The sequence below is a fragment of the Cibotium barometz genome, chromosome 23, assembly GCF_041138505.1.
Source record: "Cibotium barometz isolate CiBa-2024 chromosome 23, ASM4113850v1, whole genome shotgun sequence".
In the NCBI taxonomy this organism is placed as follows: domain Eukaryota; kingdom Viridiplantae; phylum Streptophyta; class Polypodiopsida; order Cyatheales; family Cibotiaceae; genus Cibotium; species Cibotium barometz.
This window is the reverse complement of record NC_141068.1, coordinates 9,914,217-9,940,462: the sequence shown is the minus strand read 5'-3', so window position 1 is coordinate 9,940,462 and position 26,246 is coordinate 9,914,217. Positions and strand designations below refer to the sequence as shown.

The 26,246-nt window shown below is 42.6% G+C and overlaps 1 protein-coding gene across 1 annotated transcript; it reads left to right on the top strand.

Annotated features, from left to right (window-relative positions):
- Window positions 1-17,100: 17,100 nt before the first annotated feature.
- On the top strand, window positions 17,101-26,041 carry LOC147625608 (ABC transporter G family member 35-like). Its single transcript, XM_086817131.1, has 24 exons — window positions 17,101-18,227; window positions 18,461-18,581; window positions 18,670-18,758; window positions 18,857-18,941; window positions 19,032-19,191; window positions 19,315-19,391; window positions 19,554-19,607; window positions 19,718-19,808; window positions 20,028-20,329; window positions 20,410-20,691; window positions 21,044-21,357; window positions 21,482-21,642; window positions 21,736-21,833; window positions 21,939-22,101; window positions 22,212-22,370; window positions 22,475-22,635; window positions 22,755-23,087; window positions 23,392-23,682; window positions 23,766-23,849; window positions 23,930-24,063; window positions 24,267-24,494; window positions 24,595-24,766; window positions 24,853-25,107; window positions 25,248-26,041. The coding sequence occupies exons 1-24, from the start codon at window positions 17,824-17,826 to the stop codon at window positions 25,527-25,529; spliced, it is 4,500 nt and encodes a 1,499-aa protein (XP_086673257.1). The 5' UTR covers window positions 17,101-17,823; the 3' UTR covers window positions 25,530-26,041.
- The last annotated feature ends 205 nt before the right edge of the window (window positions 26,042-26,246 follow it).

The window sequence follows — 26,246 nt, the reverse complement described above, 5'->3', positions numbered from 1 at the left end:
GGAAGAGTAGATGAAGCTCTTACACCCTCATACCGCTTCCTGTGCTTCTCTTGCTTGTAGCTCAGCCCTTAGCATGAACCAGGCTCTGATACCATGAAAAGATGCAGTGGAGAAGAGAGCTTAAGCTCTTGCAAGCACAGACACACTCACAAAACCCTAAAAGAGAACACACAAGGTGAGAGGTTGAAAATCTTCTTCTTCTTCACACAACCACTTAACACACCATATACAAAGATAAGAGCATACACCATATGAAAGGTACTCAACCAAATACATACTAGGGTTCTCTATAGTGTGAACCTAACTAAATGAGCTGGCGCTATAACTATGCCAGTCTCTAGAATGGCTGTCACACAGCCTGTCATCCCACTGGCCGCATATCACCCATGATCTCACCAACCATGCCAGTGGTGTAAGTGTGGGGCCTATCCCCCAGGCGAGTCATCATTGTCCACCGCCTCACTAGATGAGCTCGATATCTCAACAGTTATAACACCAACTCATGTAGTTGGGTTCATAATATAGATCAACCTTTGGTTTACTAGAGTTAATGGCATAGTTATAGCGCCAACTCATGTCTAGTTGATTTCATACTATGGACCGACCTTTGTATGTTATAGTAGGAGAGTACTTTCCCTTATACTATGTACTTATCTTTATGTTATGGTTGTAGAGAAGATAAGAGAATAGAAGAAAATTAAGCCATCCATCTCTCTTATGTGCTTGCCTACTTGTGCGTGCATGTGTGCGTGTGTGTGTGCTTGCAAGGAGCTCAAGCTCACCCTCTCCCCCACATTCCTCTCATAAATTGACCTCTTGAAGGGATTATCTCATCAGAGACTATTGTGCATCACTTGTTGAGATATTGAGCTCAAGTAGTGCTATGGAGGACATTGATGACCCGCTTGAGTGATAACTTCCACACTTATGCCATTAACATGGTTGACATGCTGCCAGTGGTGCATAACAAGCTATGTGATAGCCACTTTGGAGTACGAGAGTTATGACATAGTTATAGCGCCAGCTCATATAGTTGGGTCTCGATCTCTGTTCTATCATTGCAATGTATTTTTTGCAGTTTTACGAAGTTCTGGTGGTGGAGAACTGTATGTGGTTAAAATCTGGTTACTGCACTGCATATTGGGTGTATGTACATGTACTTTGGTCAAATCTGGTGATCGCTCAGCAGTCACAGAAGTTATTGTTGTGTCACAGGTTGCATACAGAAAATTTTTGTTTGTAGGTTTTTGATTGCAAGAAAACATGTTAACCTATGGCCGACATTGAGACGTATTACTTTTTACGTCATATAATTATTTTATGTATTCTGAGTCATGGGCCGGGCTTGTCGACACCACATGTAAAGGGTAAGGGGATTGGGTGATCGCCGATGAGAGGCGCACCTCGAATTTCATCAGGATAAGGGTTAAGATCGACCGGCCATGTGTGGGCGCCCATGTGAACGGCCAGGTCACATATAAAAGTCAAATGTAACCTAAAACCTCTCATTCTCTGAGTGTTGAATACAAGGAGTGCTCTTGCTTCATCTTCTCCATCTCCTTCTCTAGCGTGTGTGTGTGTGTGTGTGTGTGTGTGTGTGCGTGCGAGAGAGAGAGAGAGAGAGAAAGAGTGTGTAGCGATCGAGCATTGCGTGGCAGCACGGCGGTGGCGAGGCGGTAGAGCGACGGCGGCGGCTCCTTCTTTATCGCGGCATGAGAATCCTTCACGACGGTGGTCTGTTCGGTGTGAGTGACACACCATTGCTTCCTTTTTTGAGCTTGCTGGTTTCCTGGTTGTGTGCTTGCAGCCATTTGTGGCTCGCACACGGTGCTTGGTAAGTCCCTAGCTCCGACACGTGCAGCAAGAGCGCACATTTTTGGCATCGCTATCGGGGAATTGCCCTGCACCAAGCTCCAGATGCAACTTGGGCTGCTGTTTGAAGTCTATTTTATTCCGCAGGAAAGGCAAAGAGAGGCGTGTTTGTGTGTATGCTAGTGTGTGCAGGTTTGTGGAGCTGTGTGTGTGTTTGCTGCTATTCTTCAGTTATGTTTTCTTCATTTTCTGCACATTTCAGTTCTGTGTGTTAGCTGTTAATGTGTGCGTGCGCGCGTGTAGATAGAGGGTAGAAGAGCTGTTGCTGCGCGTTGTGCTGCTGTGTTGGCAACCGCAGAGGGCGCCGTGGCGGCAAGCGGCCAGCCCTAGGTGCACATGAGCTATTTTTCTCTAAAAATATTTTTTAAGTTTTAAAAAAAATTTACAAAAAAATAAATAAATCAACCCAACCCGCATGGAAAGAAATTTTTTATTGGAAAAAAATTTTGAAAAAGAAAAAAACCCCAATCGACCCCGGCCTCGGTCTTTTGATATATATATATATAGGAGAGTGAGCCTCCACCATAGCTTTCTCTCAAGTGAAAGCTTAAGGGGAGTGAAGCTTTATCTATAGTCTGCCCCCCCAAGAAGTGGAGTGGGCATGTGGGACAAAGCCTTCACCTTTCCCCCCACAGGCACCCTTGGACTTTCTAATTTAAGCCTCACACCTAGGCACAAATAGAGTGTTCTAAGGGCCACGGGAGCTCCGGATATGCGAACACTGTGCTGTAAAGCACGCTAGGACCCCTTGAACGATACGCTCGTCTTGAGCTATCACATGCCTTAGTCCAGTTTTGACCATAAGTAAGGGAGTAAAAATGGGCTGAAAACAAGACAAAAACAAGTAAAAATGGGGTGCGAAACACCTGAGAAACCACTTGTGTGGGCTTCAAGGGTAGTTACCAACGCCTGTAGGATACCCACGTCACATGCATCTATGCTCTGGTCGGGTGCTAGAGTCTGAGCAACTAGAAAGCGTTTCAGTTTACGCAGGCTCACACCATCCCTCCACATTAGCATCTTGGCCTTCAGTTGGAACCCAAGGAAGTGCAACCCAAGATCCACAAATAGCGGCTAGTGACTCGTCCTCTGACTCTGAAGTCATGGAAGGGCATCCTACCCAGAACTTTGAGAAAGCAAGCCAAAACGTGCCAGTTTGGGCCCCACAACCCGGATCTAGCATGTTTAGTCGTCTAATAGAGACTTTTAGTAGAGCTACGCGCTCTGAACCTGCGACAAGTGAAGTAAACGAAGGAGATGGGGAAGTAGATTCGCCATTCACATCTCATGTAGACCCTGACCTCCCAAAGAGTGTCCATGTGGATATTCTACCCACTTCATTTAAGGAAGGCCCTATTGAGCTACCACCTTCTGACGCTCTTCCTAAAGTAGAGGCCCCTAGAAGTCAAACCACAAGAAGTGACACTGCGTCCACTTCGAGAGAACCTTTTGGCACGCCAAGTTTAGATGGGATATTTCTCAATGAAAATTGGGAATATGACCTACACACGAAGACTCTGACTGACCTATACACGGGTTACACATACCATGTAGGTTGGTTAGAAGTCATACGATCTACATCTAGTGCCACCAATCTAGATGAACAACAACAAATGATATGTGAAGTTATCCATAGAATTATCCAATTCGAGAGGCAGAATAGGGGAGTGAATCTAGTTTCAATTGGCCCTATGAGATTTTTGGATACGGGCAAGGCTAAACAACCAACCCTGTCGCAATTGCAGACTCCCTCGGTGAGTCCTATAGATCCTTCGTATGTTGTTTCGCTTGGAGTCTCAATGCAGGTTAAGCCCACGAGCAATAACTTTCGCCTGGAGTCTCAATGCAGGTTAAGCCCACGAGCAATAACTTTAGCTTTCCAACTTTGGCTCAACTTTCCATTAGGGAATCCACAATGCCTACTCCAATGATGAGCATGACGAAAAGTGCACTCGTTACCTAGTACAACACTGCTACCTCGTGGTACAGTACCTACAACAGTGCGTACCAGTGCATATCGACCATATGTACCTATCGCTACTCATGCTCATGTAGCTCCTACACCTCCTGTTATGCCAATGGCGTATGCTCCATGAATGCTTTATCAGAACCCTTATCCAAGAGGAGCTATGCCTAGTCACATATCATATCCTGCGTCAGTTGCATACATACCAAGACCAATGCCAACTCCTGTCAACCAGGCCATCCCCCCCAGAAGTGCCTCCACCAGCTATGCCTGCTCACTTAGGTGATCTAGCAGCGTTTGCTCAAACGATCGGACGATCTATTGCGAAAAACATGCGTGGCATACCTGAGAGAGAGCCTAGAAGCAAGGCGGTACAAGTTGCCAAGCTCACTCAAGAACTTCAGTGGTAACGAAGATGTTAGGAAGCACATTGAAGTTTTTGAACACGTGTGTGATTCCTTGGAAGAGCATAATGAGCTACATAAGTGTAAAGCCTTAGGCTTAACCTTGAGTGGAAAAGCCAGAGAGATTGGTATCGAACTTTAAGGGCTGAAGAGCGTACTCACTATCCCACTCTCAAGAGATTATTCTTGAAAGAATACATACGTGAGGGTGTGCTTTGGGGTGTAGCATCTCAACTCCAAAAAGCTGAACACGAGGAAGGAGAGTCAATGAGAGACTTTATGAGTCGACTAAAGCATCTAAATTCTCGCTGTACTCCTCCCGATGAGATCTTCAAGAAACCAACTTCTTCATAGATTCATCCGAGGATTGTGCCATGAGGACATATACAATGGCCTAGTCATTAGAGTTCTTACGACGTGGGAAGCAGTCACTGCCAATGCAATCCAGTTTCAGAAGACAACTTGATGATTACAGGTAAAAAAGGTGTCTTTGGAGACAAAGTCTGTTAGTTCGCAAGTATCCGGGCACGATGACTGTAAAACCTATTGCCAAGGAGCCCAAGATATCTGAAATGTTTATATAGCTGACCTTACTAAGGCTCTCCAAGAATACTTTAGGGGTAATCGAGCTCCTCAAAATAGCCATATGTACCCAAGAAGAGAGCAACAATGGTGTTCGGTTTACTTAGGACCACATATAGCACGAGTGAATGTCCCACATTCAGAGTTAAATTCAATGGGACTTGCAATACATGTGGTAAGTATGGCTATCAATCTAAGGATTGCCTAGTACTTAAGCGTATGTTAGCGAATCAGGCACCACTAGCCTGGTCAAACACACCTCAAGTACCCGCAAAAGCACTGATGCCTGCTGCACCACCTGTCGAGCGTCACAACACATCAGGCACCACTAGCCTGGTCAAACACACCTCAAGTACCCGCACTGATGCCTGCACCACCCGCTGTCGAGCAACCGTCACAACACATAGATCCAAGGAACCCAAATTTAGTCCAGTTTGTGCCGTTTTACCACCGCTAGTTGCTAGGACCACAACCTCCGCATCCGAGGGTTACCCCTATAAACCAGATGGGTTGTGAGTCACATAGTGCGTGTGGGGATTATGAGAGGATATAGACCCCACTGTTCCATATGGGATTGATACGTTTGAAATGACTCCCCAATATTACATGGAGGATCATTTCGGGCAAGTCAAGCCTGTATATCAAGCGGCTGCTCTCGCCACACAAGAGGGCAAAACCTTAATACCTTTGCCAGGAGACCACCTCTTCAATGCTATGATTGTGGTGGACTGCATCGTGTAGCGGAGTGTCCTAATAGGCTACAGAAGATCGCTACTACTCAAATACAACCAAATACAGGGAGCACGTCGGGAATGCCAGTACTTACATGTAATCGTTGTGGCATAGATCATTTGATTGCTCAATGTCCACATAATCCAAGTGCACCCAAGATTACGCCATTGAATTTGGTTGAGGTCACTAATGAGGCACTAGGAACCACACCTGGTGTACCCGCAAATGTAGTCACACGGTCAATGCTTCAAAATCAAAACTACATTCTTGAAGAGAGGGATACTGCATCAATTGCTCGAGCAAAGAAAAAGAAAACACAACGGAAGAGATCGCTTAATGCCACAAGCTCCAAACCTAGTTCAAAGACTAATATAGGGACAGGAGACGACCCTGTGTATATGAATGATCCTGAAGAGGATTCTGATTCAACAGAAACCATGGATACCAAAGCCACTACTTTAAGGGAGGAACCCACTCGTCGTGGGAGCACAACGAAGGAGAATCAAGCAAAGACATAACTCGGGGGAAACAAAAGGAAACTCCTCCTACCCCACAACCAAGTCAGCTAATGCCCTCTCGGCTACCCAGACTGACTGAGACTCTCACAGACAAGCCACGTGGGCCAAAAACCCTCATGAAAAAGATTGGGACTTACCCGAACCCAGTAGAGGAGATTGAATGAGTGCAACACTTAAGGGGTTTGGTGGAAGAAACACAAAGAGAACTCGAGCCAGAACCTAGAAAAATCAAGATCCCAGACACAGTGTTTCCTACACAAGTTCAGCCTCACAGAGCCATAAACCGTTAGCTATACCTAGTATCATTCGGGAAGAAAGTGAGGATAGGACATCAAGAAGTGGACAGACACCCTTCTTGCTTGAAAGAATGTTTAGTGAGGGAATGCCTGACCCCATCGAAGAGGAAGTGATTCCATCTTCACCAGTCCCTAGTCAAGGGCCGATATCTCAAAAAGTACCATTGAATGTGTCCAAACTAATGGATTTCATGTCCTCTGAAATCAGAACCATGATCATATCCAGGTTATACAAAGATTCTGAGCTATTCTTAGCTCTTCGGGCATTTCTCAATGGAGAATTGAAGGTGGGGTTACCACAATTTGCAAATATGGATAGACCGGGCACGCTTCAAGATATGGAGGAACATTTGGATCTACAGTAACCTAGATGAAGACTCGGTCATTGAAATACCTGTTATTAACAAGTTGGGACAGTACTTTGAAGGTGACGAATCTAATGTAACCCTCCCAATTACTACCAAGGGATTAACTCTAAAGGGAATCCTTGATGGTGGTGCTGGAGTGAGCATTGTGACTAAAAACTGATGGGAATCTATGGGAAGACCTCACCTAGAAGTTATAACATAGTGTGGTTAAGATGGCAAACGGAACTATAGCTAAACCTATTGGAATGCTAAGGGACCTTAAGATCAAGGTTTTGGGATACAATGTAAGGCATACCTTCATTGTAATGGATTTCTCTAAGCATCCTATGTCATATCAAATGATCTTAGGACATCCTTTCATGAGGGAAGCACAAATGGTGCATGACTGGTCAAAAAACCATGTCTACTTACAATTCCAGGACTCTATCATTTGAGTTGATCTTGAGAATAGTCGCGAGCATCCTTTAGGAAGTAAGGTTATCATTGATAATCGATCGAATACCACTATTCAGTCAGCCCCATTAAAGTATTGCTATACATGCAAAAAAGAGACCGAGGATGGGGAAGATTCTTCTTATATGGATGTCCTACTGGGCATGACTGAGTCAGGTAACGTAGATTGGGTACACCTAGCGGCCACCATAGACACATGGGGAAATAGAGGCACAAGTTGGGTAACACCTGAGGGGCAAGAGAGAGAGAGAGAGAGAGAGAGAGAGAGAGAGAGAGAGAGAGAAAGAGAGAGAGAGAGAGAGAGAGAGAGAGAGAGAGAGAGAGAGAGAGAGAGTGTAGCGATCAAGCATTGCGTGGCGGCACGGTGGCGGCAAGGCGGTAGAGCCATGGCAGGGGCTCCTTCTTCATCTTGCGACGTGAGAATCCTTCACGATGGTGGTCTGAGCGGTGAGTGACACACCATTGCTCCTTGTTTTGAGCTTGCTGGTTTTCTGGTTGTGTGCTTGCAGCCATTCGTGGCTCGCACACAGTGCTTGGCAAGTCCCTAGCTTCGACACGTGCGGCAAGAGTGCACACATGTCTAACGGACTCAATCAAATTGTTAGTGAGAAGCTGGACAAGGAACAACTTCCATGCTTGGAAGTTTAGAATGACCAATTTCCTTATGGGTAAAGGATTTTGGGACTATGTCGATGAAGACAATGAGGAGCCTCCAGAGTTGTCTGAAGAGAATGCCACTCAAGCAGATATAACGACATTTAAGGATTGGAATCAGGGTGCAAGAAAAGTCATGTATTGGCTTTTGATTAGTGTCACAGACACAATGATAGGACACATATAGGATGCCAGCACTCTAGCAGTTGCATGGCAGAACATAGATGTTTCAAACTAATACAAAGGCAAGGAAATTGTAGCTAAAACAAGAGCTACATACAATGGAAAAGAAAAGCATGTCTATCAAAATGAGTATGCTTTAAAGATCACAAGGGCATTATTGAATCCCTTGGTTCTATCAATGTATAAGTGGAGGATGATGATTTGGTAAGTTTCTATTTGAATGGGCTTGGTAAAGAGTACAAGCCATTCAAGACCTCCATTGCATCAGAGAGAATATTCCCAACTTTTGAGACTTGGTGTCTATGCTGATCATAGAAGAAAAGTCTCTAGGTGAGGACTCTTCTTTACAAAGCAAGAACACATCAAAACAAGCCTTCTACTCCAATTTAGGTAGAGGCGACAGAGGTAGAGATCTGGTCGAGGCTAAGGTGGTAGTCGACAAGGAAATCAAAATTCTGGACAACAAAAGTCCAACGATTCGCAGAGCAGTAGAGCAATCATACACAGGTGGAGGAGGCTAGTCTAGAGGAAGGGGGAGCCAAAGAGGCCGAGGTGGTTGGCAAAGAAATCAGAGTGCAAATACCATAGAGTGCTATTATTGTAGCAAACCAGGGCACATGGCAAATGACTGCTATAAAAAGTAGAATGACATTAAAATTGGAAAGTTGCAGCAAGGCAACTATGTATCATCTAGTAAACAGGGTGGTGATGACAGAAGTGAGCAGCTGTTTGTAATGCAGCACATGCTCAGTTCCAAAACAAGGGATGTGTCAGGATCTCAAGATATATGGTATGTGGACTGGCACCTTTAACTACATGACTAGTCATGTGCTGGAGTGGTTTAGAGACATGCAGAAAATGGAAAAACCAGGTTATGTAGAAACTGGGTGATGAGATGATACTACGCATCCCATTGCGCATGTTGGTAAAGTGCCATTCTCTATGTAGGATGGCAAAACAAAGTACTTGTTTGGTAGATGTACTTCATGTTCCAAATATTACAAAGAACCTGGTTTCTGTTAGATAGATGGTTGAGAAGGGTTTGCAAGTGAGGTTTAATCTCAAGGATATTTTGTGGAAGACTTGAAAAATTAATGTCGCTTGGTTGCAAAGGGTAACATAAATTAATGAAGTACTTGGTAGATGTACTTCATGTTCCAAATATTACAAAGAACCTGGTTTCTGTTAGATAGATGGTTGAGAAGGGTTTGCAAGTGAGGTTTAATCCTCAAGGATATTTTGTGGAGGACTTGAAAAATTAATGTCGCTTGGTTGCAAAGGGTAACAGAAATGGCAGGATGTTTACTTTGGATGTGAACATGCCTGAGGTAAAGGGTAACAGAAATGTCGCTTGGTTGCAAAGGGTAACCGAAATGGCAGGATGTTTACTTTGGATGTGAACATGCCTGAGGTAAAGGCAACCATGTTTGTGCATGGAATATGTGTCATTGTAGATATTCACATATGGGGCACAAGCACATTGGTCATGTGAATATACAGCGAGATTGAAGTCTATGCAGGCCCAAAATATTGTTGTAGGTTTGCTAAAGTTTAAGGTCGATGGTGGTAAGCATAAATTATGTGAAGCATGACAGCTTGGTAAGCAGGCCGAACACGCTTTCCTACATTAAAAGCATGTCGATGTGCAAGGCTATTAGATGTTATACATTCAAATGTATGGGGACCGACCAAGACTACAACAATTGCAGGTTGCAGGTATTATGTTACATTCATTGATGACCACACTAGGAAAGTGTGGGTTTACTTCATGAAGGAGAAAAGTGTTGAGGTGTTTGCTCACTTTCAAAGATTTAAAGCCTTGGTCGAGAAAGAAAAAGGCATAAACTATTTGAGATCAGATGGTGGGGGAGAATATTTCTCCAATGAGTTCAATGATTTCTTGAGAAAGTAGGGAATGAAAAGATAGTTTACATGTAAGCACACTTTGCAACATAATGGTGTTGTAGAAAGAAAAACATGCACATTGAAGAAGTGGCACGTGCCTTGATGTGGCTGAAAAGAATATGCCACATTGTTTTTGGGCAGAAGCAGTACACCCACTACAGCTATTCATGGTATGATGCTTGATCAGAAGTTTGCAGGCATAAGATCAAATGTGTCTCACTTGAAAGTGTTTGGGTGTATTGTATATGTGCATGTTCGTGATGATGAAGGAAGAACAAGGTTGGATCTAAAGGTAGAGAAATGCATCTTTATAAGTTATGCTATGGAGCAGAAAGGTTATAGATGTTACAACCCTACCACTCGTGAGATGTGAGTAAGCAAAGATGTTGTCTTTGACGAGATAAGTAGCCCTGGTATGTACCAGCAATAGAGGCAACAGAAGATGCAAATGTAAGAAGTGCTGATGTTGCACCACATGGAGAGTAGAAATGGTGCTTAGTGGATCTAGAGAGTCCTTTAGCAGTGGATCTAGAGAGTCCTTTAGCAGTGGATCCAATGTTAGCCCATGGTCAAGCAGGTTGAGGACAGATGTAGGTACACATGTATCACGTAAAGGGAAGGAAAAGATAAATCAACCTTTTGTGTCTGATCTGTCCAGTAGGTCACTCATATGTGGATGGTGACTCTAGAGGCTTTGAGCAAAGCCTTGATGAGGAGCTTGGCATTCCGTTTGTGGTTACTCCTGGTGTAAGTAGAACCAAGGCTATTTTTGAGGACATCTGGCAGTAATCCAGGTGTACACAAATCTATGAGGGTTAGGTATCCTATTGAGACAGGATATACAACCCATCATTATGCTTACATGGTTAAAGCAATACAAGAATTGGAACCCACTTAGTTTGAGTAGGCACTTGGAAATAAGAAATGGAAAGATGCCATAAATGAGGAGATGGCAAAGAAGGCAATCAGATGTAAGTGGGTGTATAAAGTCAAGCACAATGCTGATGGTTCAATTAGTAGGTATAAGGTAAGATTGGTTGTTGCCAAAGGCTATGCTGGCATTGAGAGACATTCAACCCGGTTGCAAGAATGGCAACTGCATGGTGATTTGTAAGAAGAAGTATACATGATGAAGCCACATGTTACGAGAGTGATGCACACCCCGATTTTGTGTACAAGTTACACAAAGCCTTGTATGGCACCCAAAGCATGGCCAAACAAGATCAGGGAGTATCTTGTTACCATTGGATTTTAGATATCCAATGTAAATTTTTCACTTTATGTGAAAAAATAGATAGGGGGGATCATGCTTCTAGTCATCTATGTGGATGACTTGATTATCACTCTAGTGATAGTGATGTTGACATGCATGATGTCAGGAGGCTTTTGAAGCAGAAGTTTGAGATGAAGGATTCAGGTGAGTTACGGTATTTCTTGGGCATAGAGGTGGTGAGATCACCTCATGGCATTTTGTTATTCCAAAGGTAGTATGGCTTGGGCATGTTGTCCAAGTATGGTATGACAGGCTGTAAGCCTATTTCAGTGCCCTTGGATTAGAACACAAAGATTTCTGCAGATATACAGGTGAGCTTTTGGAGGACCCCACTACGTACAGGCTCATAGTGGGGTAGCTTGATCTACATGACCATTACTAGGCCAAACTTGAGCTATGCTGTTGGACTTGTGAGTCAGTTTATGCAGGTCCCTAGGAAGCCACACTTGGATGCGACTAGATGGATTCTCAGATACATAAAGTCCATAGTTGATTATGGACTTTTCTATGAGGTTCATATAGAGATACAACTACATGGGTACACAGATGCTGATTGGGCTAGTAGTGTTGCAAACAGGAGATCTACCAGTGGTTTTATGTTCTCGTTTGGGAGTGCTGCTGTGAGTTGGAGTAGTAAGAAGCAACTAATAGTTGCCTTGTCTAGTACAGAGGTAGAGTACAGGGGTGCTGCTATAGCATCTTGTGAGGTAGGTTGGCTTCAGAAGCTACTTGGTGATATGGGTGAGCACGTGGATAGGACAGTTGGTTGTTTATTGTGATAACATGAGTAGCATACAATTGGCCAGTAACCGAGAACACCATGCTAGAATGAAGCATAGAGGTGCACTATCACTTTGTGAGGGAGAAGATTCTAGCAGGTGATGTAGATCTGGTATATGTCAGCACAGAGGATTAGGTGGCTGACATCTTCACGAAGGCATTGGGCACAAAGAAGATCCATAGGTTTAGGAGCTTCCTTGGAGTGCAATGTGTGGAGTTGAGCTTGAGGGGGGGAGTGTTGAGATATCGAGCTCAACTAGTGCTATAGCGGACACCTGGGTGATAGCTTCTGCACTTATACCACTAGCATGGTTGGTGAGATTATGGTTGATATACCGCCAGTGAATGATAGGCTATGTGACAGCCACTGTGGAGTACTAGAGTTATGGCATAGTTATAGCGCTAGCTCATATAGTTAGGTTCACACTATAGACCGACCATTGTATGTTGTTGTACGAGACTACTTTCCCTTTATGTATGTACTCTTATCTTTTAGTTATATGGTTGTAGAGAAGAGAAGAAGATATAATAAAATTCAGCCATCCATCTCTCTCTTGTGTCATGCACTCTCTTGTGTGTATGTGTGTGTGTTTGCTTGTGTGTATGTGTGTGTGTTTGCTTTTTGCAAGGAACTCAAGCTCTCCCTCTCCCCCCTACACACATACACACACACACACACTCTCTTGTGTGTATGTGTGTGTGTTTGCTTGCAAGGAACTCAAGCTCTCCCTCTCCCCTGCATTCTCTTTATCACTTCTTTGGACAAAGTTATTGTGAATTTTCTTAAACACGAGAGATACGGGACTGTGCGTAATGTTGTGAGAGATTTACAAGAGACGTGATCCAGAACGCTTTTGTCTATAGGTTCAAGGATTGCTAGTTAGCGAGTTGTTGGAGATGGTCCCTCCTCTATAGGTTTAGAGAGAAGAAAGGGGGAAATGCTATGGCATGCACAATGTGCACTATTAATCTTTAACTCTCTAGGTATGCTTATTGCTTGAATTGGGAATAGTGGAAAAGAGATACCCTTTGCTAAATTTGTGATTATTACTAAGTTATGGTATGCTTATTGCTTGAATTGGGAATAGTGGAAAAGAGTTACCCTAGGAATTGTTGCTAAATTTGTGATTGTTATGGAAGGAGATGCCCTATGAAAAAGATGGCTCCGATACCATGTCTAAATAACAAGAAAGTCAAAGAGGATCATGGATTGTCTTTAAACTCGTAATGGAGATTTTTAAACAATAAAGAAAGTTAAGCTCAAAACATCAAGCTTCATTGCATAGAAAAAATCACACACAAATGTGAGCTTGTGTTGCACACCTTTATATAGCTCAAGAAATGAGCACTTTAGATCCTCTTTTAGTAAGAGATCTACAGGAGAGATCTTTAGTGAGAGAAATGAGCACTTTAGATCCTCTTGAGTAATAGATCCACATGAGACATGATTGATAATTCTTTTAGTAAGAGCTCATGTTGTACACCTTTATATAGCTCAATAAATATGAGCACTTTACATCTTTTTCGTAAGAGATTTTTAGGAGATGTAATTGATAATTCTTTTATTGCTATAGTTTTAGGGCTTGCTAATTAGCGAGTTGTTGGAGATAGTCGCCTCCTTTGTAGGTTTGGAGAGAAGAAAGGGGAAAATGCTATGGCATGCACAATGTGCACTACTGACATTAACTCTTTGCATATGCTTATTGATTGAGCTGGGAATAATGGAAAAGGAGATACCCAATTTGTGATTGTTTCTCTAGAATCATTGCCTGAATTGGGGACAATGGAAGGAGATACCCTAGGAAAGGTGGCTTTGATAAACACAACAAGAAAGCTAATGAGGATCTTGGCTTATCTTGAAACTTATAATGCGGATTTAGAAATAATAAGAAATGGTAAGCGCAAAACATCAAGCTAGCTTCATGGAAAGATTTACTTACAAAAGTGAGCTTGTGTACACCTTTATACAGGTCAAGAAATGATGAGCACTTTAGATCCTCTTTAACTTCCACTATTCTTTTAATCTCCAGAAATGTCTCTCCTAAAAATTCTCCATCAAGTCTAAATTCACTCCACTCTTCTCATTGATTTCTCCATCAAGCCATCAAGTCTAAATTCACTCATTAATTTTTCCTAAAATTTTATCCATACACTACAATCATTAATAACCTTTGATCACATAATCGTACAAATCAAGAGATCCCATTGCAATGTTGAGGACTCATGTCTCCCTTCAATCACACAAGATCCCATTGCCTCTTCTTGAATGTTGAGGACTCATGTCTCCCTTCAAGGATGAAGACCCACAAATTTTAAGAATGTCAAGAGACGCATGTGCAATATCATCATGCCTTGTGTTGGTTTCTTCCACTTCACTTGGGATTGATGTATTTTTATTCAATTTTATGTAACTTAAGGAAACATAACATGAACGTAGAAATTGTATTTCAATTTAATATTTTGTAACTTCAAGAAATAGAACATGAAATTTGAAATTGTTTGACAACTGGTAGTAAGTTTATCTTATTATGAAAATTACTTGGACTGCACACTGCACCACTCAAGAGCAAGAGTTATTAAATTTTGAAAGCACGTGTATTTAACGTTTAGTTGATGAAATTCATGTGATGTGTGCATTAAAATAAAATTTTGCAAACACGTGTGTAGTTAAAGTTTAGTTGATGAAATTCAAATGAAATTGACAAGAGAACCCCCGTCATAATGTGTACCCCTTCTTTTATCTTGCCTACTTTGTCTTCTGTGAATTGAATGACAAGAGTACTTGAATTTCTCACGTAGATTTTACCTCATCTACCATGAGTTCTTTTCGTTAATATGCTTGTTTTAACTTTTTCACAATCGAACCATTTATTAGTAAATTGGTTTTTATCAATTTTTTTGCTTCATGATAAAAATGCATCTTCTAGTTTAATTTATCACTTTTCAAAATGTAATGTGAGTACTTTTTATAATTAATTGGTTGCCACCATTGCTAAAAACTCGTTTAGTTAAGCGGAATCATGAAAACAAGCACACAAAGTAATAAAAAAGAACATAACTATGGATCTAAAGCCTTTGTTGTGAAATGATTCCTTGAGACTTTGGACACCACTTTAATTGGTCATGTATAAACAGGTAAACTAAGTAGTGAAAAGTATAACTATTTACTTCATGGTCTAACATTGTGTGTATATGGTTATGTATTCTCAATAGAACATTGCATGTTCCTTGGAAACTCCTTTTGCCAACAAGAAGGAAAAGCGTGAACTACCAATGAAGTAGTGGTTGAATCTATAATTGGTTGGGCAATAAGTTTGAGAAATTGTGATGATTAGTTGTAAAAGACATGGGAATGTGATGAAGTCATAATCAGCCTCGAGGGTGGGTAGTGATGCTTGATAGAAAGGGATTGTTTTATGACTTTGGTGATATATACAGGTGATTACAATGGTATAGTGAGAAACTTTGGAAAATTAAGATAATGATTAGATCTTTTGATTTACAATATGAGGTGATATAGAGATACCTATTTTTTTTTTGGCTTTGCTAAAAAATTGAAAGTACACTACTCACACACATTAGATGCCATCGCTTACACAGGGGAGATAGATTGATGATGAGAGTTCCAAATAAGTTTGTTGTAAGGTTAGTGACCAATCCATGGATGGGTGTAAGCCCAACAAAGTAAAAGCACCACCATGCCCTAAAAAGGGCGTTTTCCCCACAAATTTCAATGTAGGGTAATGACGTGCTCACCATACATTGGAGGCAAGCTTGATTTTTTACGCCCATTTTTGGGCATTTTGGTCATAAGATACATGAAATTTTTTAAAATCCCCGTCAAAAGATATAAGCCCTCCATCTACAACTTCTATTGCCTCACTACAATCCTTCTTTTGGCTTACCCCACATAGCAAGATGCAACCAAACATTTTCGTAGGGAATATGGTGAAAAAAATAAAGATGTAAAAATAAGACAATCTTGTATATTTGGACCTTCCTAATGGTGTCCGCTCAATTTGGGCACAACGTTCGAGAAAGCGGTTTCTCAGCTTATCATCATCAAGTGAGTTGGGTTTTGGAAAAGCCGATTGGACTCGAAGGTTTTCATTACGATAGAGATAGTTTTGTGAAAATGTATGGCTTTATTGCTTGAATTGTCGGTGTAACGAGAACCCAATGGTAAAACAACATACTTTTGAGAAAATGTGTCACTTTATTGCTTGAATTGTGGGTTTAATGAGAAGCCAATGGGAAATAGGTAAGTTTCCTTTTTACCCCAACAAGGAGGGCACATGAACCCTATCCCTATTCCCTAGTTTTGAAACATAGGGATGATAAAAAGGAAGGTTGATTGAAAGAAAAAGAGGGAGAATTTAAACTTTAAAGTATATATATATATATATATATTAAGTAGTATAAAATATATTATGGACCCCAACACAAATTTAAAAGACAATAAAACGTGGGGAGATTATGACCGGTTCTTCCTGTAGCCTTGTACAGTTGACTTCGTCAAAGTTTATTTTTACCACCGGTCATAGCCTGTTTAGAGGCGCCACTTAATTTAGCGGTATTATGACTGATGTCAAGCGTTGACGACAGCTATATATGGCGGTCATGGTTACTAAGGTCACACTGACTCACAGGTACATAGTACAATGAAGTGTGAAACCAACGTGTACGACCGGGTCACCGGCCACAGGCGGTCGCGCGGACAACGTCAAGCATCTCATTCTCATTTATGTATTATGTTTATTTATTTATTTTAAATAGCCGCCGACCACGAGCTGCAGCATTTTAATTTTAATGGGGAAAAATTACAATCGAATGTAATAATTATATTATTAGCAATGGCATAGCTAAATAGCAACAAATTAATTACGTATGAGAAAATAGGGAAAAAGAGGGGATCGGATATCATAAATCGGAATATTACAAGAATGAATTTATAGAGATTAGCCCTAATGTGATTACGGGTGATACGTGACAACCTGTTTGACCATTCCTTGGCCACTAAATGCCAACTGGGCGTTGACAGGGTTGGCCTCATAATTAATTGAAAACCATCAAAAATAATACTATAAATAACATTAATAAGAATAATATATATATTTGCTTTGTTAAGTCAGGATTGAATGGTCTTTCCCTTGCATTGGAGGCCTGCTGCAGCTTCATCCTAACAAGGACAACAGTGAAGAGTGCTTCACTGCCTAACCCCTGCTTCTACATGATAATCCGTAATCTAGCCGCTCTGGCTGCTTAATTTCTGTCCACAGAAGCGCTAACCCATCACCCATTTCATGCCCAGTTAGGTTGAGCCCTTTCTAATCCCAGTGGGGTTGCAAATGTTAACATTAGGTCTCTCAAGCCCCCTTGGGCTGCTTAACATGAGATGAGATTTCAAGTGGAGGTCGGGTTGCTAAATCGTTATTAAGCTCTTGGTTAATCTTATTTGTATGCCTGATTAGCCTGCTACATCTGTAATCATACAGAGCTCTCTTGCTTATGAGCAACCAAACCCATTGGAAATCTGCTGAACAAAATCTAATCGTTGCGCCAACCCATCTGTTCTCCCACACCTTTTAGCAGACCCATCTGCCACCTCTGTTGAGAAAGCCCCTGGTTCAAATCCTAATCATCATATCCCGTTGAGCAGAACCCTAATTCCATCACATTAATTGACCAAAGCCCATCTGCAAGGATAGCCGTTTTGACCTTATCTGCTTCTGAAAAAACCCTAACTCCGACCCACTGACAGAAAAAAAATCCATCTGCTCCGAAAAAGCCCATTTTCCACATCTGCTGAGAAAACCTTAGAGAGGGGAAAGGGAGCCATGGCACAGGCAGTGGAGCTGGAAAACATAGACATATGGGGGACACAGCTGCGAAACACTCTGAGCAGGAGCATGAGCAGGACAGTGAGGCAGAACCCCAGCATAAGGAGCTGGTCTTCCAGGGGGGCAGACAATGTGTTCACACGGTCCATGCAGTCCAGGAGAGATCCCCAGGACGATGATGAGGAGGCCCTCAAGTGGGCGGCTTTGGAGAAGCTGCCCACCTATGACCGGCTCCGGACCTCCATCCTCAAGAGCTTTGAAGGAGGCAAGGTCATCACCCAGGAGATTGATGTCAGGAACCTTGGCATGGTGGAACGGCAGATGCTTATTGAGAAGCTTCTCAAGGTCACTGAAGAAGACAATGAAAAGTTTCTTAACAAGCTCCGAAACCGCATCGATAAGTATGTTGCACCCAACCACCACCATCTCTCTGGGTCTCTCATTTGTTTGAATGGTGTTTTACCTCGTGTGGTTTTGATCTTTGATTTAGGGAGGATTATTGTTGTTTAGAGAGTTTAGGGGCACAATGCTCTTCTTCATTTTGTTTATTTCTTGATTACTGAGGTTCTGATCTTGCCTAGCGAACTTAGGGCATAATGCCCTTGTTAAAATGGTCTGATCTGGTTTTGAGCAGAGTGGGCATAGAGTTGCCGACAGTTGAGGTCAGGTTTGAGAATTTCACAATAGATGCCCAGTGTCATGTGGGAGGCCGGGCTTTGCCCACCCTCTGGAACACTGTCAGGAACTTTGTAGAGGTGAGGCCATCACCATCACCCTTATCAAGGTTTTTAATGTGTTGTGTGGACTGGATCCGATGATTGATGATCTCTTTTTGTACATCAGGGCTTGTTGGGTTTGCTCCACTTATCCACAACACAGAAAGCCAGTCTTACAATATTGAAAGACATTAGTGGCATCATCAAGCCTTGCAGGTAATCAATATAATTACAGTGAAATTTGAGATTGTGCATCGATTGAAGCATTGCCTACAGTCCTAACATCTGTCTCTTTTTCTCCTTCTCTCTCCCAGGATGACACTTCTTTTGGGGCCTCCGGGATCAGGAAAGACGAGCCTTCTCCTAGCTTTGGCTGGAAAATTGGATCCCTCTTTGAAAGTAGGTTGCTGATCGAACCTTAATTTTTTCATCTTCCAAATTGGACTGTGCCGAAATGTTACATGTAATCAAGGTGTGTTTTCATTGCAGACTAGGGGAAGTGTCACATACAATGGGCATACTCTCCATGAGTTTGTCCCTCAAAAAACTTCGGCATACATCAGCCAACACGACTTGCATATAGGAGAATTAACTGTGAGGGAGACCTTGGATTTTTCTGCCCAATGTCAAGGAGTTGGCACAAGATATGGTACAGTAAAAATGTGATGCTGCCACTAATTATAGTTTGGAAACTGACATTTTGGTGCAAGCAAGCGTTTATTTATGTTGTTTGGGGTTGCATCTTATTGTGCGTACCTTTTACTTTGTACAGAGATGCTCTTGGAGCTTGCCAAGAGAGAAAAACAGGCTGGGATATTTCCGGATGCTGAAATTGATGCATTTATGAAGGTGTGATACATCAAGGGCGGATGCTTTTTATGAACTTCTTACAGTACTACTGTAACCCTGCCCATCAGCAAAGGGGTGGGGGACTTGCCCAGGGGCATAATGTGTCTGGAAAGGGCCTGTGTATTCTGAAATCTGATCAGTGTGGGATATTTTCTTGTACAGGCGACTTCTTTGGAAGGGCTTCAGGGTAGCCTTCAGACAGATTACACATTGAAGGTATGCAAGTAAAGTGTCAAAAGGTGGCTTAATCATCTGCAATTTTGATAATGTGATTTATTTGATGTAGACGTGTCATCTGACTTGTCTTCCATTGGTGCTGGGTGAAGATTCTTGGTTTGGATGTCTGCGCGGACACAATGGTAGGAGATCCGATGCGAAGAGGCATTTCGGGAGGCCAGAAAAAGAGGGTCACCACAGGTTTGTGTTCCACAAATTCATGCTAGAGTACTTGCGTTTTAGCAGAACTCCAAGTATATGCACACACAGGCAGATATCCTCCCCTCCCTCCCCTCCCCAACGCACTCACACTGAGACGCATACATGCATGCCCACATGCATCAATTATGCCATGGTGTAGCCCTTATACAGGTCATACCTCCATGAATGAACTCATGGGCATCTGTGCCTTGCTTGCAGGAGAGATGATTGTTGGACCTACCAAAACACTCTTTATGGATGAAATCTCTACAGGTCTAGACAGTTCCACCACCTTCCAGGTGGTGAAGTGCCTGCGGCAGTTTGTTCATGTGTTGGAAGGGACCATCTTGATGTCTCTTCTACAGCCTCCACCCGAGACCTTTGAACTTTTTGATGATGTGCTTCTCCTCGCTGAAGGGCAGATTGTTTATCAAGGCCCACGAGAGCACGTCTTGGAGTTTTTTGAGATCTGTGGCTTCAAGTGCCCAGAGAGGAAGGGTGCTGCAGACTTCTTGCAAGAGGTAACTCCTGACTCCGCCCTTGGATTCTAGAGAGTGGTCTACAGACTACAAGGTCCTAATTTTTTGAATGCCACCTTTAGGTGACCTCACAGAAAGACCAAGAGCAGTACTGGTTTGACAAAAGAAAGCGCTATCGTCACGTCACAGTGAAAGAGTTTGCTGACAAGTTCAAACACTTTCACGTGGGTAGACGTATTGCAGAGGAGCTGTCCCATCCTTATCCAAAAGAGAGGAGCCACAGAGCAGCATTGGCCTTCAGGAGATATTCGGTCAGCAAGATAGACCTTTTCAAAGCTTGCTTTGCTCGGGAATGGCTTCTTATGAAAAGAAACTCATTCGTCTACATTTTCAAGGGTGTGCAGGTATGCCATCAATAATGTACCACGCTGTGGTGACAATCATATGTATGTATGTGTGCAAATGTATGTACTTTTTTCTTTTTGCTGTGGTGTCATCATAGGTATGTATGCATGCATGTGTGTGTCAATGTATGTAGCTATTTTGTGTTTACTGCGGTGTCATCATATTCATGTATGCATGTGTGTTTGTATGTATGTGTGTATGTATACATGTATGCGCGTGTCTGCTAATGTCTGTATGTACTACTTGTGTTTGCTGTGGTGTCATCATGTGCATGCATGTGTATATGCATGTACTTTTTTCTGTTGCCTATGTAGAATAACAGGTTGTAACTTGTTATCTTATGTTATGTAGCTGGTCATTGTGGCTTTCATTGCAATGACTGTGTTTTTAAGAACGAGACTCAAAGCAGAATTAGCAGATGGAAATTACTACCTGGGAGCATTGTTTTTCTCCTTGGTCATCATCATGTTCAACGGTTTTGCCGAGATGTCTTTGACAATCTTTAGACTCCCAGTATTCTTCAAACAACGCGACCTCCTCTTCTACCCAGCATGGGCATACACACTGCCGACTTTTGTTTTGAGGATTCCACAGTCTGTTGTGGAATCATTCCTCTGGGTTGCTTTAACCTACTATGTCATTGGGTTTTCTCCCGAACCTAGCAGGTAGGTCTGGGTTGTAGGTTTCGAGCTGTATTGTGTTATTGGTTCTTGGTCCATGTTTGCATGCATTCTAAGCCATGTGAATGAGATATCAAATTCTCAAGGTCATGAAATGGCTCTGTTTCAGGTTCTTCCGACAATATCTGCTACTTTTTCTGATGCATCAGATGTCGTCGTCCCTCTTCCGATTGATTGGTGGTTTCTGTCGGTCCATGATCCTTGCCAACACTGGTGGCTCCTTTGTGCTGTTAATTATATTCATGCTTGGTGGTTTTATCATTCCAAGAGGTGTTGTTGCTTTCTCTATAATGATCTTATGTCTTTCAAAGATTGTCGTTTATCTGCACAACGAGGGCCCTTACTGATTGGTTTTGAATGCAGCGAGAATCCCGAGCTGGTGGATTTGGGGTTACTATTTATCACCCCTTGCATACGGGGAGACGGCAACTACTGTTAATGAATTTCTTGCTCCCAGATGGGTATGAGCTTGTACCAGGCTTTGTAACCTTTTCCAATTCTATATATTATCCTTAAATCTCTTTAAAGGGTTGATTTAGACAATTAACATCCTGTTTTGTGTGCAGAATACAATTGTACCCCAAAGCAATGTTTCTACGGGCATTCAGATACTACAAAATCGTGGTCTTTATACTGAATCTTACTTTTACTGGATTGGTATTGGTGCTTTGGTTGGATTCATTGTGGTGTTCAACCTCCTTTTCACAATTGTGCTGTCGTACTTCCGCCGTAAGTATGAAGCTCTTTACAATGGTGCTGTTGTACTCCTGCCAGGGACATTCCATGTGGGTAGTCCTTAAGTGCTGCACTTTATACTGTATTTTCATTGCCTTTTGCAGCAATTGGGAAGCGTCAAGCTGTGATTTCGAAGGAAACTTTTGCCAAAATGCAAGCTAGCGAAGATACAAGTGGGGAAGTTTTGATCAACCCGAAAATGCGGCACTCTAGACGGAGACCTTTGCCCAGATCTTTGTCTTCTTCGGATGGGAACAATGCATGTAGGAAGTTGCATTTGCATATGGTACTTTTCCAAGTTTTTACATCATGGTGGGACTTTAAAAGGCTCACATAGAGCTTATGTGAGGCTTGCACTTTGCTGCAGATGAAGCACAGATGCACCGCATGACGAGTAGTTCAATTCACAGTGACAGCGATAACATGGGGGGTGTTGAGATGTCCGTGGTGAAGCATGGAATGTCCCTTCCTTTTCAACCATTGTCCATTTCTTTTGAGGATGTCAAATATTTTGTAGACATGCCTGTGGTAAGCCCTTATTCATCCACCATCTTATTATTGACGAGTGTGCTGATGCTTGGGTACAGTGCATTGCCAAGGTCTTGAGGGCTGCATGTCTTATTCAAGGGATGTTTTATGAAATGAAGGAAATGATGGCACAAGGAGTCACCGACAACAGATTGCAGTTGCTGCGCGGAGTCACTGGATCTTTCAGGCCTGGTGTGCTCACTGCCCTCATGGGTGTCAGTGGAGCTGGAAAGACCACTCTCATGGATGTTCTTGCAGGCCGGAAAACTGGTGGCTACATTGAGGGAGATGTAAGGATATCTGGGTACCCCAAAAGGCAAGAGACATTTGCTAGGATTTCTGGCTATTGTGAACAAACAGACATCCACTCTCCTCAGGTTACCATTCGGGAGTCTCTTATCTTCTCTGCGTCGCTTCGTCTTCCCGCTGACATCGATACTGAAACCAGAATGGTAAGTTTTTAAACACGAAGGTGGGATGTGTTGGTATGGGTGTCGTTTAAGTGCAATGTTGGCCTTAGGCTGGTTACCAAACCATCAGTGGGAGGGCCATTTTGGTCACCTATGAGGGACAGACAGGATACTGGCCCATCCCACAGGTGGGGAATGTTCTGTAACCAGCCTAGAATGGTTTGCACTGATACCATATGTCAGTGAAGCAAACATTTATGCCCCTTTTGACCCTAGTATTCACGAGGATTCTCGCTGTTTTACTAGCATGGCTCATACTGATACCGTGTGTTATACTGTGTTCCAGCAATTTGTGGACGAGGTTATGGAGCTCGTTGAGCTTGACAACTTAAGTGGTGCCTTGGTAGGACTCCCAGGTGTAAGTGGTCTTTCTACCGAGCAGCGAAAAAGGCTCACTATTGCCGTCGAGCTGGTGGCAAACCCTTCTATTATTTTTATGGATGAGCCTACATCTGGTTTGGATGCCAGAGCAGCAGCCATCGTTATGCGTGCCGTAAGAAATACAGTGGACACTGGGCGGACAGTCGTTTGCACAATTCATCAGCCAAGCATTGACATCTTTGAATCGTTTGATGAGGTAGGACAAAATGCATGTGCTAGAGAACCTATGAAATGTTACCTATTTTTGTGAGGTGATATGAACAGAATTGTTCTGCTCAGCTCTTGTTGATGAAGCGAGGTGGTCAAGTCATTTATGCTGGGCCACTGGGCCAACATTCCCAGAAGATAATCGAGTACTTTGAGGTAATGAGATCTAAATTGTCTTTTTTTTGCAAAGCCCTCTCAGGAGGTAGTGTTGAATGCTTGTGCTGCCTTTTATACAGGCTATTCCGGGAGTTTCTAGAATCAAAGACAAGTACAATCCCGCCACATGGATGCTAGAGGTCAGTAATAATGCGCAAGAGCAGCGTCTTGGAGTGGACTTCGCAGAAATTTATAGAAGATCTTCTCTTGCACAGTAAGCATTCCTTCCATTTCTACAGGTTCTTATTGGCTATCTGTGCCCTTTTCATCTGATACGTAGAACTGTAATTTGGCCTTTAATGCGGCAGTATGAGATGTGAACAAGAAAAGTTACTGCCTGCATGTGTGCGTGAGTTTGTGGGGGAGCTTTACAAAATGAAAAAAGCTTTGTTCTCACTTATAAAAGCTTGACTATAGGCGTAACAAAGAGCTGGTGAAGGAGCTTAGTTTACCAGCTCCAGGAACAAAAGACTTGTACTTTCCAACTCAATTTTGTCAGCCATTATGGGGGCAGTTCAAAGCCCTATTATTTAAGCAGAACTTGACATATTGGCGTAGTCCGGATTACAACTTAGTTCGCTTCTCATTCACTTTCATATCAGCTCTTATGTTTGGCACCATATTCTGGCAGCTTGGAACAAAAATGTGAGTATTTCAACCCATTTAGGAGTTTTACTTATATAACTTTATCATCATGTCTGTCAGTGGCCTTTTTTTCTCATGGCGTGTGAATTTGGATGACCAGTACAAAGCAGCAAGATCTCCTCACTGTCATGGGGGCAATGTATGGAGCAACACTATTTTTAGGTATAAACAACTGTTCTACAGTGCAGCCGGTTGTCTCGGTCGAACGTACGGTATTCTACCGAGAGCGAGGGGCTGGAATGTACTCGGCTTTGCCATATGCCCTTGCTCAGGTCAGTTCCTGTGTATAGCATACCACTTAGTGCTACATATGTTTTTGAAGGTGTTGATTTGGATAACTTTGTCGGGGAACTTTCAGGTCGTCATTGAATTGCCCTACGTCTTTTTCCAAACGGTCATGTATGGTTTTTTGGTGTACTCCATGATTGGGTTCCAGTGGGTAGTTTCCAAATGTCTATGGTTTCTATTTACAATGTTCTGCACGTTCCTCTATTTCACGTACTATGGTATGATGGCTGTTTCCATCACACCCAACCATCAAGTAGCAGCGATTGTTGCGTCAGCTTTCTACGCCGTCTTCAACCTTTTTTCGGGTTTCTTGATGCCCAGGCCGGTTAGTTTTCCGAATCCAAGTTCATGTATCTGAGATTGGCAACCGTACTGAGTCTTTTGTGGCCCTTGAGCTGTTAAGGATGTGTCTCCAGTGCTAACTTGTGCACACAAAATCTAATTGTGCAATGCTAACTTGTGCAGAAACTGCCCAAATGGTGGAGCTGGTACTACTGGCTATGCCCGACTGCATGGACTGTGAATGGACTTATCACCTCTCAGTATGCTGATGTGAAGGAGCCTATAGCGGTCAACCTTCCAACAGGAGGCATAGCCAATCAAACCGTGTCTGAATATCTTAGCACCACCTTCGGTTTTCACAGGGACTTCCTTGGTGAGGTCGCTGCAGTGCTCATAATCTTCCCAGTTTTCTTTGCTTTGACGTTCACCTTCTGTGTGAAGACCTTGAACTTCCAGAGGAGGTGAGCATATATAGATGATGGTGAGGAGATACATCCACAGAGAATTTTGCTTCTAGATAACCTTTCGGGATCACTATAAGCTGCTGGTAAAGGAGCCTGCTCCCAAGGGTTGGCTACTTTGCATAAGAAGATGCGGCACAATTTCACCTTGGAACTTGACATTCTGCAACATAAAGACGACTCCATGCACCTCAAAAGTTGCTGGATGTTGCACTCCTGCTTGTGGAAGCTCTCTGTTTCTCTTGGAGAGACCTTACTTGCTACAAGGAATGCGGCTGAACCCAGCTGGTATCTGGTAAACCAACCAGAAAAAAAGCAATGCCAATTCCATTGTAGAGGTTTTGTATCTGCCCCTACCACATTTTTTCCAAGGATCGTTGTATCATTCCTTTATAAGAGAGGATTTGTAATATACCTTTGGGAAGGTCAAGTTTGAAATTTAGTAGGCCTTTTATGAACCTCAGGGCTTGGAATTAACAAATTTTTCTTCAATTGTACATCAATGCCTATTCTTAACCTTGTATCATAGCATCCCTGTTATGGCATGGTGTCAGCTTTTGTATAAATAGGTTTGTGTTCAGCGGTTTTCTTCGATTTTTGGGTTTCTGAATATGCACCAAAATGTTGTTTTGCATTTCCATTAAATATATCCTGTGAGTTTTTCAAGAATCAAGAGTGTTTTTGTGAGGTTTCATTTTAGTATGTAATGATTAATGCTTGA